Source organism: Buteo buteo, chromosome 16 (genome assembly GCF_964188355.1).
Source record: "Buteo buteo chromosome 16, bButBut1.hap1.1, whole genome shotgun sequence".
Lineage (NCBI taxonomy): Eukaryota > Metazoa > Chordata > Aves > Accipitriformes > Accipitridae > Buteo > Buteo buteo.
In genome coordinates, this window is record NC_134186.1 from 30,308,104 (window position 1) to 30,324,097 (window position 15,994).

Below are 15,994 nucleotides of genomic sequence, written 5' to 3' on the forward strand. Positions count from 1 at the left end.
TGGAAATAGATCTGCACTCCCCTCCCCCAAAATAGGGGAATCTCAGCTGCTTTGCTGACATGAAGCCCATCTTTCTGCTCAGGGAGGAAACTGGAATGCAGGAGGACAAGGTCGCCTGTCCTGCTTGTCTGAATGCAGCAATTAAATCTGGAAGAGATTACAGCTAATTCAACATTTTAGTGAGACCTTGAAATACCACTTAGGATTTGGGGGGGCGGGAAACACATATCTCATCTCTCCACCTTCCTGCCTGTTCCCCCTGGGGCCCCTTACATCACATTTCCCAAACTGGCTCCAGGTAGAGCAGAGATGTAGCTGAACTGACTTTGAAGCAGTTAGCCCAGCTTGTGGTAGCAATTTAGTTACACAACACAGTGTTCATCTCCTCTTGGTGGGTAAATAAGTCAGCACTGACTGCTTGGCTGTTCCCTTTAGGGTGTTACAGTTTGATACCAGCTGCAGGGTGTAAGCCAGCGCAAGTCACCCTGGCCCTGCAGTTGCTCATATGACTGTATCCAGGAGCTCACTTCAGGGCTTGGCTCTGCTCTCTGCTGTGCCAGACTCTGTGCTCCCAGCACAAGCAGCTGGCATGTGCCACCATGGTCCTCGTCCTGCCAGCAGCCGGGTGTTTACATGCTCAGGAGCTGCTGTTTCCTCTATCACTGGTAAGCAAGGACTGATCACATGTTCTTTACTGAAGGACTTTGTCATCAATTTTTCTATGTCATAAAACCACTAATTGTGCAGTACTTCTTCGGCTGTCTGTCTCCTATCTGACAGGGAAAAGAAGAGCTCCTGCTGGGACCTGCCTACAAAATGCCAGGGGTATTTCCATCTCTCTGGGTTTTTGGCAGCAATGGGTGTCATTCTAGAGGTATTGGATGTGGGGTCGGCACGTTGTTTCCCATTATTTCCCTTGTCCAGTAAGGCTCAAGGTGTCCCTTTTATCGTTGCTGATGAAGGTGGCAGTCGGCACTGCCTCCAAATGCCAGATCACACCGTCATTTTTCTGTTCCTCTCTTGTCTCAGATGCCAACCCCTTTGTATACCACCTTTCTCCATTCATGAGGACCCCGGCAGGCTCTTTTGCTGGTAAAATACCATCTTTTAAGCTTCACCTAGAGCCAAGATGCAGCCTGAGAGCAGAGGTGGTTCACTGAGAGCAAGTCAGCTCTGCTGTGCTTGGCTTATGAGTTCAGGCTTGAGCTGGAAAGCCTGCTGACCTCTGGATTTACTTCATGGGGTGACAGCACCATAGAATGTTGGACCCCTCCTCCCTCAATCCTCCCTCATCTTTCAGCAATATTGTCTTCAATTTTGGTTCTGCTGTAAAACCCCAGTTCAGCAAAGTGAGCACACCATTTCCAGGCAGCATGGGGAGTAAAGTGTTTGATGCTCTGGTCTAGATTTACACCTCCCATCAACCAACCTCTGCCCCCACCTGGCAACCAAAAGCTGGGCTGATTTCCACTGTCTGAGAATATGGCTTGTGCATTTGCACACAAAATTTGTGCTGCTCCTGGTTTTCTCATCTTGGGGCTAGCTACAGCGCAGACATGGACTGTTGCCCCAGTTGCTTCCAGTAAAAAGCTCGGGAGTGTCCAAGGCAGGGATGCAGCAGAAGGAGCTTGGGTCACTAATGTTTATCTCACTTTCTCAGCTTAGCACAACAGCACAGGATTGCAATAGAGAAGTGAAACCAATAAATAATCCTGCCTTTTCCCTACAAGCCAATCTCCACATTGCTGCCATTACTCCAAATAAACCCTTGAGAGAGAAACCAAAATATGGCTGTTGGGATCCACATGTGCATCAAAGCACAAATTATTTCCAAGGAGGCTTCTATCCTCTTGGTCCCTACCTTATTTCCGTACATCTCCCTGTCCCAGTGTTGCTAATGCTCAGTTCTGCTCTCCTTTCTCTGAGGAGTGCTGCCCTTGCTGTGTGGACTTCAGGAGCTGCACTTTTGCTGAAGGTGGAAATTGAGATGTGGAAAGCTTTCCTCCTTACTGCAATAAAACTATTTGCCCAGAAATTACAAGTACGGTTTGTCTGATAACAGAGGGTGGGGAGTGCGCCCTGTGTTTGCCATGTAAGCATGGTTCCTCCAGTAGCGTTATCTCCAGCAAACATTTCCCGTGGGCCTGTGAGAACTCTCCAGTAGTTGCTAATTGCTAGCCCAACACCTTCAGCCACCAGCAGGGGTGAGGGTAGAGCCCAGCCTGCCCTCCAAGCTGATGCTACTCATAGAAGGATTCCTGATGGGTGGGCGAAGCTGGAGTGCTTCTACTCTGACCTCTTTTTCCACTTCTGGCTAAAGGTCTGAAAATGTGCCACCAGCTTGCTGTGCACCAAGAATCAGCATTTATGATGTTTCAGTGGTGCTAAGTGCCCAGCTGATTATGGATCATTTTGGCAATGCAGGATTGTGCCTCAGGTCAGTGGCTGACATAACCCATAGAACTTACACAGAACAAGGGATGAACTCTGTGGAAGCAAAGCAGAAAGCTGAACTAAGCAGCAGATGTTTCACTAATGCAGCAGTGAGTGCTCCCCATCAGATAAGCAAAGGGAACACACACAGCACCGTGCTTTCTAACCCATGTGGGTATGGGAAGAGACTGGAAAGGACAGAGGAAGTTTAAGAGAAGGAGCAAAGTGCAGATAAAAGCAATCTGATGTTCACCAGCCCCCCTGCCCCAGTTTTCTGCAATTGAGACCAGTGCTTATCAGAACCCAGTTATTGTTATCCACAGCTATGTTCATGGGCTGCAATTGGCCATTCCAGCCTCAATGCATTAATAAGGAGCTTTGAATTATTTTAAAGTGTAATGACCTGAAAAGTGACTGACTGGCATTGGGAAGGAGAACTGCTGATTGTCAGATCCCATATGCCTTTAATGAACCAGGAAGAACATTTCTGAGAGAAATGCTGACACAGACAGACCTGTTTACTGAAAGCAAGGGACAGGGGATAGGCTCACATCAGTCCTGGTGCAGCTGGATATGTGCAGTCAGGTAGTGCTGGTCTGGTATCTATAGCAGCACAGTGAATTTGGCCCCATCAGCTGTTGCCAAAGATGATACCACCCCAGTGATGAAGGGACATAGACATACACACACAGAACTCCCCTTAGACCAGCTGTCCCTAGTGTCTAGTGTGCTAGAGCAGAAATACCTCCTCATTTCCTGCAGCATTTTGCTAGCCTCGTAATTATTTGAGGCACAACTTCCTCTCACTTTTACATTTGGAGACTGTTTTTCTGTGGACTATCCTTCTCTAAATCTTCTTTCTACACACCCAGAGAAAGGAAAAATCCTTTTCTGCTTATCCAGAAGACACTTTCTTGATACCTGTGACCAATGACTGAACTGAATGGTTTCCAGCAGAAGGCAGTTCATGTGGGCTGACACAGTGTAGCTCCTCCATTTCCCTCATTGCTGTGCCTGTGCAGTCTATTGCTGCCCGTTGGCACACTATTGTCAGACTGTCTTCCCTCTGCTGCTGTATTGTCTGGGCTTCTGGGCACATGCATTGGCGCACTGATTTATGAGCTCCCTCGATTTGCAATCTGTACTCATCTGTTGGTGCTTTACCTTCCCCTCATTGGTATGCTTCTCATGCTTTTGGCCTTTTGTGTTGGCATGCTGTTTGAATCCAGGCACCCTCAGTTTGCATTCCTTGGCTGTTGGTGCTCTGGCTTCCCTCCACTGGTGTGCAATTGAAATCTCATCAGTGTGCCACCCACCTGCCAGGCTCCCTGTTGGCAGTTCGTTCCTCTGCAGCCCCAGCTGCTCAGTCTGTCCCCCTGCAAGCTTTTATGTTCTTGTTCTTTTATCCTGCAAAATTCGTACTGGAAATACCCAGAACTTTGTACTTGTTAAGACAAAAGTTAAACCGCAGCTCAGAAGGGCAAAAGTGTGTTCAAATAGTGCCATCACATGGACAGCAGAGGCATCTGTCTTTTATTCTACACAGCTTGAACGAGAAAGCAGAAAGTGAAGGTGCTTCTGCCAACTCCTTCCTGCACTTGACCCTTCCTTCAGAGCCTTGTGGTGAATTGGGGTATCCTGCCAGCGGGAAGGTTTCACTGACCTTTCCTCTCTTGGGATAACAGCCCCACACAAAGACAGCATGCATTTGCAGGACATAATTATGATTTGTACAGTGAGCATATGAATTACAGGACTGGCTGCAGCCCTGGAATGAGGGTGTTGAGATGCTACCAGTGCCATGACTTCATCGATTTGCCATATCAGAAGTTCTCACTGGGCATGGCAGGGAGAGGGAAGTGTGGCTGCTGGTCCTCTTTATGCCATTTTTGAAGTCAGGACTGCCAGAGCTAGGATGGTGCTGAGAGAGCGGGACAGTGGGAGGCTGGGGGCTGTCTTCCTTTGCCTGCACCTGGATGGGCAGTAGAGACCAAGAGAAAGTGTTCAGGTTCTTGTCTCCTGTCTTGGGCCTGCCCTGACAGTATTTTGGTTTAAGCAAATCATTTGAACTGGATGAAAAAATAGTAATGACTGTGAAAAAAGGCAAAAAAACCTTTTCATTTTTATCTTACTTCTAATATGTTATGGCTATTTCTGATTTGTTTGGGGTTTTTTAATGGAAATAATATACAACAAAGAAAATTACTGATTTTAAAGAGGAAGAGCCTTTTTCCCCTTTCAATCTCACATTATTTTTTGAAAGGAAATGAAGAAAAATGTGAAAGGAACAAGAAGAAAATGTAATCTTTTAAGTTCAAGCCCACCTGAGATTACACTAAATCTGGTTGGATTTGTTTGTCTGTTTAGGCTGGAAAGGTTGACTAACTTTTTGCATTATTGTACAACAATCATGTTCATTTATAAACATTTGTATGAGAAAGAAAAATATACTAAGTGATAGAAATGTTTTTATAAAATTGTTTGGATCAGTCAGAAGACGTTTGATAAAGCAAAGTAACAAAAAATGTTTCAGTAAGCTTTTAAATAAATATCACAGGTTCAGATATAAATATTATGAAGAGCACTATGACTTTCCTGAGACGGGCATAAAGTGTCATGCACTGGTTTCTAAATGGACCCTTTTCTGTGCAGGACTGAAAGGCATGTAAGTGCTTAAACTGAAGTGTTTTTTGATGGCAAATGAGCATCTAAGTACCTTTAAAAGCTCATCCTTAAACTCCAAAGACATTCAAATGTTTTTGAAAGTTTTAACTCTACAGGTAGATTTAAGAAATCTCTTTCACCCCATCCACAATCAAGCTCTGATTTTTATTCCTGTACCAGCTTAGAATAATCTTGGTTTAATATCTGTGATGCAGATCTATAAAAAAACAAATCTGGTCTTGAGTTTTGCAGATGACTGCCTTTCTCTACTGATTATTTTATCTCACTGGAGTAAGACCCAACTCAGAAGCGGCCATTTCATTTTCATTCTTGACCTATGCAGAGATAAGAAGCAATGTCCCTTCTTGGCTGCCAGGGAAAACTGTAAAGCTGAATTGAAATCAGCAGACCCAAGCAGGGAATTTGAAAAATCAAGCAAAATACAGACATTTTACCTTCAGGAAGTAACAGAAACAAACCAAAAAATTCCCAGGTGTCTGAAAATCCATTTCTGCTAGCCCAAACTCTGTGCCCATTTAGAAGTGAATAACCTCACAGATTTCATCAAGCCTTCACCGGCATAGCTGGCAGCAAGTGCATCCTTTGGCCTTTTTTGCCTCCAAGAGAAAAATGGCTTTGCTACACGGCTAATTAGAGTGCAGAGGACACTTCTCGGTTTAATTTTGAAGGGATGGAAGGTAACTGGAAACCTATTCTCTCTGTATGGAGGATAGCAGAACTACCTAGTATTTATCTGAATCAATAATGAACCCTGACCTCTTCCATCACATAATCCAGAGAAAATTATTCTTGATCTAAAAAAAAACCTTCCAAATGATAGTCAACTGTAGAAGACCTGTTTTAATCTGATTTGCCTTGGAAATACAGTGCTTTTAGCTCCAAAAGGGATTCTTTTTCTTTTAAAAAAAGTTAATTCAATTTTATTCTCGTTTGTAGAATTTATTTTTTCATTACTTGGTTACTAAGTCCTCATAAAAGTAAAACTGACCTCAGCAGACCTGTAAATGGAAACTTAAAGAAATGGGATCAACTCCATCACATGGATTTTAAGCAAATTAGGGCCTTTTCTTTCTATAAATACATATTTTATCCAATCAATGAAAACAAAGCAGTCCACAAAATAGATTCAAAGGAACAGAACTGGAACTATAATAAAAAGTGAGGCTGCAGAAAAGACCTGTGGAGAGCAATGACGTAGTAGTAATACTTAGATACAAACTGTATTTCAGAGAGTGCAATCCCATCTTTTGCTCCTAAAAGAGGGAACAATCCAAAAGATGGTGGTGTTTACAGCAGCAAAGGCAGCGGCTGAAGCAGAGTGACAACAAGCATAAAGATGTGGTGGGGTGGGAAATCTGCATTCCTCAATCAAAATTGCCTGTTCTTTCCATATGTGCAAGAAGTTTTCCTCCTAAAGCCTCCTCCCAATGCCTCTTTCCCCTGTTTGTGGCTCAACACAGTCAAATTTTACATTATAAAATCAGAAAGTCACATAAACTCACTGACTTGCATTCAAGATTTCACAAGAAGAAGCAATCGCCCATTAACAACATGATCACAGTTTGCCTTTAATATAGGCACCTTTTCTCACCCCCCCCCCCAGCAACCCAAATATCAGGCTGTGATTTTCTTTTGTGTTTGCTTTGTGTACTTGCACTCACAAGATGACTGATGCCTCTTATTGATACCATGTGAATGCTATAGAATATCTAAACAGTGAAGGGTGATTATTAAATTTCATCTGTGAGTATGAAAGTTTCATAACTCACAGGCATCACAAATGCCTTCAGAGTCTGAGCCATTAAGATCAGTTGTGAAGAAAAAAATCACTTTTTACTCATTAAATACTCAATTTGTTTTAAGATAATTTTTTTTTTTTAATTGATCACCTTTCCCATAATACCAGGCAGCTAATCTGTATTACTCAGGAAATTTCTGTCCATGTCTATGGCAATTTTTTTTCTCAGCTGCCTCATATTTCAGTTTTTGCAGATATAGAATGCAGAAGGGAGCAAGACATCTGTACATTTAAGACCCTGAAGATACTGGATTTTATTTAGATCTTAACTTTGACTTAAAGAGAGGTAAACAACCAGTCCTAACTCATTTCAGTTAGCCTGCAGGAACAGAAGCCAGTGCTGAAGAACAATGTGAAACTAGTGTGGGGAGCTGTAAAGCATTTCAGCCACCTTATTAGGTTGCTAACTCTGAGGACATGCCTATACCATGTAAATAAGGGCAGACCAGGAGAATTTGGTCTCTCACTGCGCGATCTCGCTGTGGCACTGGAAGCAGTGTAGCAATATTTCTGCAGCCTGTTGGGCTAATTAGTTCCCTCTTGCAATGCTGTAGGAGACAAGGCAATTAACCGGGCTGAGCATCACATTAACACAGCAATGCTGCCTCGGGGGGCTGAGCTAGTACCTCTGCACTCTCTTTTGTTCGGACCAAAGAGGTTACTTGGAGCCAGTTTGGGGGTCACAAACGCTGCGAGGTTACTTGGAGCCAGTTTGGGGGTCACAAACGCTGCATTGTATTTGACAGGGATACCTGAAAAGTGATTTTTTTCTGGGATAACAAAGCTGAGCGAATGGCTAGTTGCATGTCGAAAGGCGCGCTCCCCTCAGAGAAAATAACAGAATTATTTTCTGGCAGAGAAATAACCTGGTGAAATCAGCAGATTTCTGTCGTTAGCAGAGCCACCGTCAGGTCAGACGAGCACCAGCGCTGAGGAAGAGAAACGATGGGAACACATGCGAGCAGGAAAATGAGGACGCAGGAACGTTCTTTGTGGTGACAGATGCCTTTTATATGAGATTAATTATAAGGTCATTAATTCTAAAATTAATTATGTATTTCTCTCTGCCGGCAGCACGCGGCGCGAGCCGCCTGAGGGAAACTATCATTCCCATGATGCACCGGTGCGGCAGGGCGGGCTCGGGGCGGAACCAATCAGGCAGGGCGTGGTGAAGGGGTGGCCAATGGGGAGGAGGCTGGCGGCGGTTGGAGTTTGAATTTGGAAGGGGGCTGTGGCAGGGCTGCCGTTAGGGCGCGGGGCTCGCGCGCTCGCTGCGGACCTGGGACCCCTGCGCTTGGTGCGTGTGGCTGTGGGTTTTGGCGGGCGGCGCGGGCTGAGGGACGCCTTCCTCTTCCCTCCGGCCGCTGACAGGGGAGCGCGGGGCTCCGCACCCCGGCGTGAGGGAAGAGGGGCGGGGGCGTCCCGGGGACGAACCGCCATTCTGGAACTGCGTGGCTAAACGGCTTCTCCTCTCGCTCAGCGCTGGCGGGGAGCCCGCTCGCTTGCTACGCGGTGGGGGAGAGTCTCCGCCGCGCTGCTCGTCCCCTCCCAGCAGGGAGGCAGGGGTCGGGACTCGCCTTTACCGCAAGCCCGCTACAACTGCTCGTAGGCGAAAAGCCAGAGGGGCCTGACTCGGTTTACGGCGCTGCCGAGGCTGCCCTCGGCCGGAGGTCGCCGGTCGCCAGCCTCAGAGAAGGTGATCATCTCGCGGGAAGGAAGGGAGCACGCAGATGGGGAGGGAAAGAGCTTAACCTTAGTAGCCTCTCCTGCTAACATCTTCCTGAGATTCTTTATTGTAAAGAAGTGCTAAGCTCTTCTTTCATATAATTCCCACGGACGGGAATTAAATGCTCAGTTCTCTCTAAAAGTGGGGGACCTAAACGGTGTGCTTGTGGCCACACAGAAAGTGTGTGGTGGAGCGGCTAAAGAAAGCCAGGTCTGTCATGTTTCAGGTCAGTATCCTACCTAATAAATCAATTCCTTATTGTTTTTGTTATTAACGCAGAATCTAAAGGAGAGGCCGTCATGTCACAGGACTGCAACGATGAGTGGGAGCTGAGCAAAGAGAATGTGCAGCCCCTCCGGCAGGGGCGTATTATGTCCACCTTACAGGAAGCCCTGGCTCAGCAGGAGACCTCCACCCACACTGCTGTTCAGCTGAAAAGACAGTGAGCAATGTTTTGACATCTTCTTTCCCTTTATCTTTCTGCCTCTTCATCATTTTTTTCTATGTCTTATTTAACTGTACTAATCTCATAGGAATTAAAAAAAGCATAAAAGAACAGAAGTTCAGTAACTGCTTTCTATGCTACTATCACACTCCAGGTATTTAGGACTACTTGCTATGGGTGCTGTACAGTATCAACTGCTATTTTTAGGTTTGCAATGGAGCATTTAAACAGCAAACATTGGGGAATAGATTATACACAGTTATACACATGCATTTATTGGATGAATAATTTTTTCAGGGAGTTTGAATCAGAAATCCGATTTTACTCTGGAGATGATCCACTGGATGTCTGGGACCGGTACGTTTCCTTTTATTTCAGAAGACCGAATAGAAAGGTCAGATGTCCTTGTTAAAGCTTTGGAAAAAAGATATTCTAATTTAATAAGAAACTCATTAAAAGGTAAATTCTGTAACAATTTTTTTGACTAAGATGTTGTTTTTCAATACCATGCCTAATTTTTTTTCTAAATCTTACATTGTACAGAAACAGAAGCCTTCTATCTTACTCAGAACTGACTTCCTATGAATATATTCCATCTCTAGGTACATCAAGTGGACAGAGCAAACGTTCCCTCAGGGTGGAAAGGAGAGTAATCTCGCCGCAATATTGGAAAGGGCAGTGAAAGCACTCAATGAACAGCAGCGATACTACAAAGATCCCCGCTATCTTAATCTCTGGCTCAAGTTTGTGAGTGTTTTGTGAATACATCTTGGGTGCTGCTTTTTCTTGGTACTTGTCATGTCATTTGCACACAGTTAAGCTGATTTTTGTAACAACAGAGTCAAAGAATATGTTGTACAACTAGTGCAATATTACAAGTATCTCTCTGCAGACATGTTACGTACTCTTGAATTCCACTTCTCATTTTCAATAGGATCTTAGACCTTTTTTAGTATTATTCAGTTTGGACAGCTACAAACTCCCTAAGTTTTGTTTCAGAAAAACTAGTTTGAATGATGAGTAGAGCTTGATTATTTATCTAAGGAGGAAAGAAAGTGATTTAAAGATACATTTTAGGTGTTATATCTGCCCTACCAGTTATTTTAACTTCTAAATGTCTTGTATCCACATCCTGTGTTTAAGCAATACCAAGCTGAGTGTGTTCTGGTCTTGCCCTGTCTCTCCATTGCTATAGTTTTTGTTGTTCTTGTCTTTGTAAAGTAGCTTTTCTCCAGTTTTAGCTCCCTGAGCTGATTTACCAGTTCTAAAAGTGATAAGAAATGCGTTGTACTTTATCTAAAGCTAAAATAACTATTCTCAGGATTTCCAATATGACATAGTTCAATCATTGAATTATTTTAGATTGAAAAAAAAAATAATCTAAGAAATGACTGACTTTAAATACGTAGGCTAGAATTAAGGGATTGGTAATAATAATGAAAATATATATATGCAGTTAGAGGCTTTTATTGTTTTTATTCTTCCCCTATTGAATTCCTTTCCTTTACCCTGTGCGCCATGACATGATACAATTTTATGTCCTGGCCTTACAGCTGCTCCTGCAAGACTTGTATTGAAATCAATGGGGTCTTGCAGGAGGCATCAAAAGGCAGACATTGACTTGGAATCCTTTGTAGTCCAATGTGATTACTGAAATACTTTGGTTGTTTCAGGGAGATTGTTGTAATGAGCCCTTGGATCTGTACAGTTACCTACATAGCCAGGAAATTGGCACAACACTGGCACTATTCTACATCACATGGGCAGAAGTACTTGAGGCTAGAGGAAGTTTTAAGAAAGCAGATCTGATATTCCAGGAAGGTCTTCAGCGCAAGGCTGAGCCTTTGGACAAACTCCTGTCCCATCACAGGTAAGCTTCCAACTAAAGTTAAGAACTGAGTCTTATGTGCTTCAGTGGATACCTGCTATAGTGAGGTTTATGCTGACTTCTCCAACGTTTTTCTAAGGCAATTTCAGGCCCGTGTTTCTCGGCAGACGCTACTGGGGCTTGAGGAAACTGCTGATGAAAAAGATACAGGTCTTCTGGGAACTGCAGAACCTCAGAGAAGCTCATTGGCAGATCTAAAAGGCAGGGGGAAGAAAAAAGTGAAAGCCCCAATTAGTCGTGTAGGAGATGCACTTAAAGGTACATTCAGCTGCTGAAACCACATATTATTGGAAGAGTTACACCTTTGGAATTTTCACTTGAGTGTGATAGTTAAAGGTTAATTTGCATAAATCTTTTTGCTTGTAGCCACGAACCAAACCAGAAGCTTCCAGACTGTAACTTCTCAGCAGTTTTCAAATACTCCAGGTTTTGCCGTGTTTGATGAAAATTCAGCTTCTGGACCTGAGATTCCTGTACTTACACCACAGCCATGGACAGCACCTCCAGCTCCGCGGGCCAAGGAGAATGAACAAAGCGCAGGACCTTGGAACTCTGGCAGGGTAAGGAGTCTCAAAATGGACTGGCAAAAAAGAGGAGGATGTGTTTAAGCTGATGACTTCTTCTGATCCCTGAGACAAAGGTCATGTTCTTTCTCTCTTGCCTGGGGTTTGTGTCTATTTGTAACTAAAGATCTTCCTAGCCTCTTTCTGAAGAGTCTCTGGCTATGCATAACCTATTCAAGTTTAGCAAGCTGATTTTGCTAGAATAAGTTTAAAAAACTCTCTAGAGTTCTTAAATCAAGAAGTTATAATTCTTGCTAATCAGAAAAATAGGTAATGATAGCCTGCCAAACTGTTTGGAGGGCAAAAAAGGAAGAGCAGGGCGAAAACCCTAGCCAAAGAAACTGAGAAACCAGGCATTAGTTAATTCTGTAAGAAAGAAGAGCAAGAGTTAAATTGATATCATATAATACAACCTAAAGGAAGAACTTGTTGCCTATCTTCTTATGAAAATAAGGTATGTACAGCATTCTGCAAGTCTGTTTTGAAGTGCTTGTAAGGAAAACAGAAGAGTGGAGATCAAAAGAGCTGAAGAACTACAGGATCAATGGAATATTTATCCTGACAATATAGGGAAGCTTGCCAGTAGATGAAAAAAGGGTGACAGAAAGTAGGTTCCAATAGTTTAAACTAATGCTGGAGACATGAAAAGAAGCAGCTGTGCTACAGGTGTTTAATCTGTTCTAGAGAAATGATCCAAGACATTATCTGAAGGAAATTAATCCTATGAAATCAAGTTTGTTTCATAGGTCCTTAGATAACCCCCAGTGTTCCCCTGTTCTTTGTAGATTAGAGAGGAAGAATAGAAGGTAATCAGATGATAAAAATATTTTAGACTTCTCAGTACAGAAATTGTTATAAGTGAAGCTTAGAAACAAAAACTAGCATGAGGGGAGGAAACAAATGGGCTGAAATTGGTGGAAACTCCAGGAAGAATTACTGTCAGATACAAAGCAATTTGATTAAGTGAATGGAAAAGTTCAGTAAATCACAGGTTTAATTTAGCTGAGAAAAATAAGGAGGAGGAATTATTAATGTAGAACTTTTTTTATCGTTGCCTTGCTTTCGGCTGCTTAACACAGTCATTCTGGTCCCCAAATGCTTCTGTATTCTTTTAATATTTGTCCTTAGAGTTATCTGTTCCCACTTTCATGAAATTTGTTAGATTTAATTTAAAAAGAAAATAAAAGCTGCAACTAACAAAAGAGTTGAGGGTGTTTTAATTCCCCTTCACTGAAGTGTGGTGCTCATTCTGGCTTGTATTAAAGTGAAAGAATAACCTTTTGTGAACGCTTTGAGATATTAAAAGCTGCACAGAGGAAAGGGGCTTCTCTTTTATGGCCAGTGTGAAGATGGCCAAGTAAACAGTTTGAAAAATGGTAGAAAAGAGAAGTCAGTCTGTGAAATATCTCCACCATGTAACTTTTTCTGTTTAAGAGTCTAGGGGAATTTCAAGTAGGCAGATGAGTAGCATGTTGTCAGACTAAATTCCATATATCTTCTGTTAAATAATGGACCCCAGAAGCAGTTAAGGGATTTTTGTGGGGTTGGAATGGCCTCTGAGAGGAAAATTGAGAAGTCTGGAGGTTCTTGATGGACAGCAGAAGGAATACTGTCATAAAATTAGGACAGTCTTGGCTGAACAATGAGGACTGTAGCATTTTTGGAAAACAAACAAGAGGAGCAACCAAATACCCAGCTTGACCAGCATTCCTTCAGAATAACAGAAACTAGGTACTGATGAGGACATGCAGGAGGAATGTGTCTTGCTTTTTTAGGTGATAGTGCTCAGCTGATGGTCTGTAACTGTTTATATATCAGAATGGAATTAATCTTGTAAATTAACGTTGGAAAAGTCTATCACGTTTAACTTTTTTAAATAACAAGAACTACAAATGAGCCAAACACTGGGAAAAGGGAGATTCAGAGTATAGAGGAATGTAGAGTCTAAAAATGAATCTTTAAGCTGTTAGTGTTGACTTTTCCTTCCTCAGCGTCCTCGCAGCAGTGCAAATTCTGGTATAGAAGTGCCCTGCCCACTGCCCAGTTTCACCCCGTATGTGGAAGAGTCAGCTCAGCAACAAGTCATGTGAGTCTTCAGTTTGAAATGGAGATTGCATTTGAAATTATCAAAGCTGCTTTGTAAAATTCAGATTCATTTTGCCAAGTAGCCAAGGCTCTAGATCTATAAGAATTTAAAAATATGTCAACCTGGATGCCCTTAGTGCTTTAGCTTGATGGCAGAGGCTTCAGTGGAGGATGCATAAGGACATGGGAAGTATTTGACTATCACTGCTCATTATGTGGCAGTCTATATCATATTTATATGTGCTAATTAGTTTAATAGCTTAACTCGGTGTGTTCACACAAAACCACAGTTACCTCTCTTAGGATGCTGTTTGCTATGAAAGCAGCCCCAAATTGAAACAGGCTTATTGCTGTTTTCCTCTATCTTGGGAACTCTATGCTCATTTTATCTGGAGTTTTATTCTGAAATAAGCTATTCAAAGTTTCCATGACAACAGTGTTGGTTGGGTTATGGAGCAGTATGCTGTTTTGCCTGAAATTACCTTCCTGCTTGTACAGTGCTCACTGAAATGCTGATAAATCCCAGGAGATGGGGTTGCTCTGTTTTGCTAGAGCAGAGGAAAATGCATTATTTTGCAAAGCTGCTTAACTTTCTTGTTCTGTGGCTAATGATGGCCATAGGATACATAGGCTCTTCCTAAGAGAGAAGTGGAAAAGAATGTTTGATATTACAGACAGCTGCCGTGGCTTTGAATTGCATATAATCAAAGAATGTTGAAAGGTGGCTAACAGCATGGATTTTTCCAGTGGCTTTTGTATATTGCAGAAGACTGCAGAGTAACTCTGACCAAGGATGTATCATAATTTAGTTTAAGAATATGTAAAAAATTAAGATTCTGTCTAAGCTATAAGAACATTTCTTGCTCCTGAAAGTCAGTGATGCCATGGAATTAGATCTTTTGACATGCTGGTCTCTCTTAAATGAACACTTACTACACTTACTATCTCTTTAGCTTAGCATGTTTTCATACCAGGAAAGGAAGGAGCAGGTGGGAACTGAACATCATGTGAAATTAGCTGTAAGCAACTTGAGCAGAGAGTTTGTACGTAGCTTTATACTATGTAGTTGAAGGCTTAAAAGCACTTTTTTTTTTTTCCTGCCTTTGAGTCCATTTCCTCATGATGCCATGGTCATCAACCAAATCAACTCAAAGTGTTCTGTTGAAAATGTGTAAACATGATGCAAATCATGCCATCGATTGCCATCTGGAGATTTGGGTAGAAGGATCATGTAGTGATCCTGGGAATAAGCTCCCACCCTCACAAATAAAAGCTGCAAAAAAATCCCCCAACCATTAGGAGCACCTGTCTGCCTCATAATCTCCCAGATGGTCTCAGAGTTGTGAGTCCATCCACATGCAAAAGAAAACAGGTATCTTAGAACTGTGCACTGTTTTCTTTTGAACTATTTACCCAGACCACAGTTAACACATCTTTTCAAGGTCAGTTGTTCAGATCATCTTCTACCGAGGTACAGATAATTGCTGGAGTCATCTGGATTACTGGTATCTGTAAAACTCTACAAATTCTGGTTCCTCTCTCCTGAAATTAGCATGCTGCACTTTGTCGTGGTTTAACCCCAGCCAGCAACTAAGTACCACACAGCTGCTCACTGACTTCCCACCCTCCTCCCCCCCCCAAGTGGGATGGGGGAGAGAATCGGGGGGAAAAAAAGTAAAACTCATGGGTTGAGATAAGAACAGTTTAATAGAACGAAAAGGAAGAAAATAATTATGATAATAATAATGACAATAATAATAACAAAACAATTGGAATATACAAAACAAGTGATGCACAATGCAGTTGTTCATCACTCGCTGACCAATGCCCAGTTAGTTCCTGAGCAGTGATCTGCCCCCCAGGCCAATTCCCCCCAGTTTATATACTGGGCATGACATCACATGGTATGGAATATTCCTTTGGCCACTTTGGGTCAGCTGTCCTGGCTGTGTCCACTCCCAACTTCTCGTGCCTCTCCAGCCTTCTTGCTGGCTGGGCATGAGAAGGGGAAAAATCCTTGACTTAGTATAAACATTACTTAGCAACAACTGAAAACATCAGTGTGTTATCCACGTTATTCTCATAGCGAATCCAAAACTTAACACTATACCAGCTACTAGAAAGAAAATTAACTCTGTCTCAGCTGAAACCAGGACACACTTTCAGAAAGCACTTTAAGCAAAGAAGTTGACTGCTACTGACTCCTTTCTCTGTACAGTGATGGGGGGTTTTGTGGGGTTGGTTTGTTTGTTTTTGTAATGGTGGACTTCATTTCTGTCACTCGGCATGCAAAACATTCTCTTTGAGCAAATTCCCCTCTTATTGCATCTTAGGTCTTCTCTTTTTTTTTCTTAACCTAAAATTCCAGGCT

The 15,994-nt window shown here is 42.7% G+C and overlaps 1 protein-coding gene across 1 annotated transcript in view; it reads left to right on the plus strand.

Annotated features, from left to right (window-relative positions):
* Nucleotides 1–8,367: 8,367 nt before the first annotated feature.
* Nucleotides 8,368–15,994, plus strand: part of LOC142040504 (serine/threonine-protein kinase PAK 6-like) — a 77,770-nt gene continuing 70,143 nt past the window's right edge. Inside the window, exons 1-8 of the mRNA XM_075048493.1 lie at nt 8,368–8,612; nt 8,922–9,084; nt 9,385–9,444; nt 9,690–9,834; nt 10,761–10,957; nt 11,055–11,233; nt 11,342–11,535; nt 13,530–13,624. Of these exons, the coding sequence (XP_074904594.1) occupies nt 8,942–9,084; nt 9,385–9,444; nt 9,690–9,834; nt 10,761–10,957; nt 11,055–11,233; nt 11,342–11,535; nt 13,530–13,624 (1,013 nt within the window). The 5' untranslated portion in view covers nt 8,368–8,612; nt 8,922–8,941. The remainder of the gene's footprint in view (nt 8,613–8,921; nt 9,085–9,384; nt 9,445–9,689; nt 9,835–10,760; nt 10,958–11,054; nt 11,234–11,341; nt 11,536–13,529; nt 13,625–15,994) is intronic.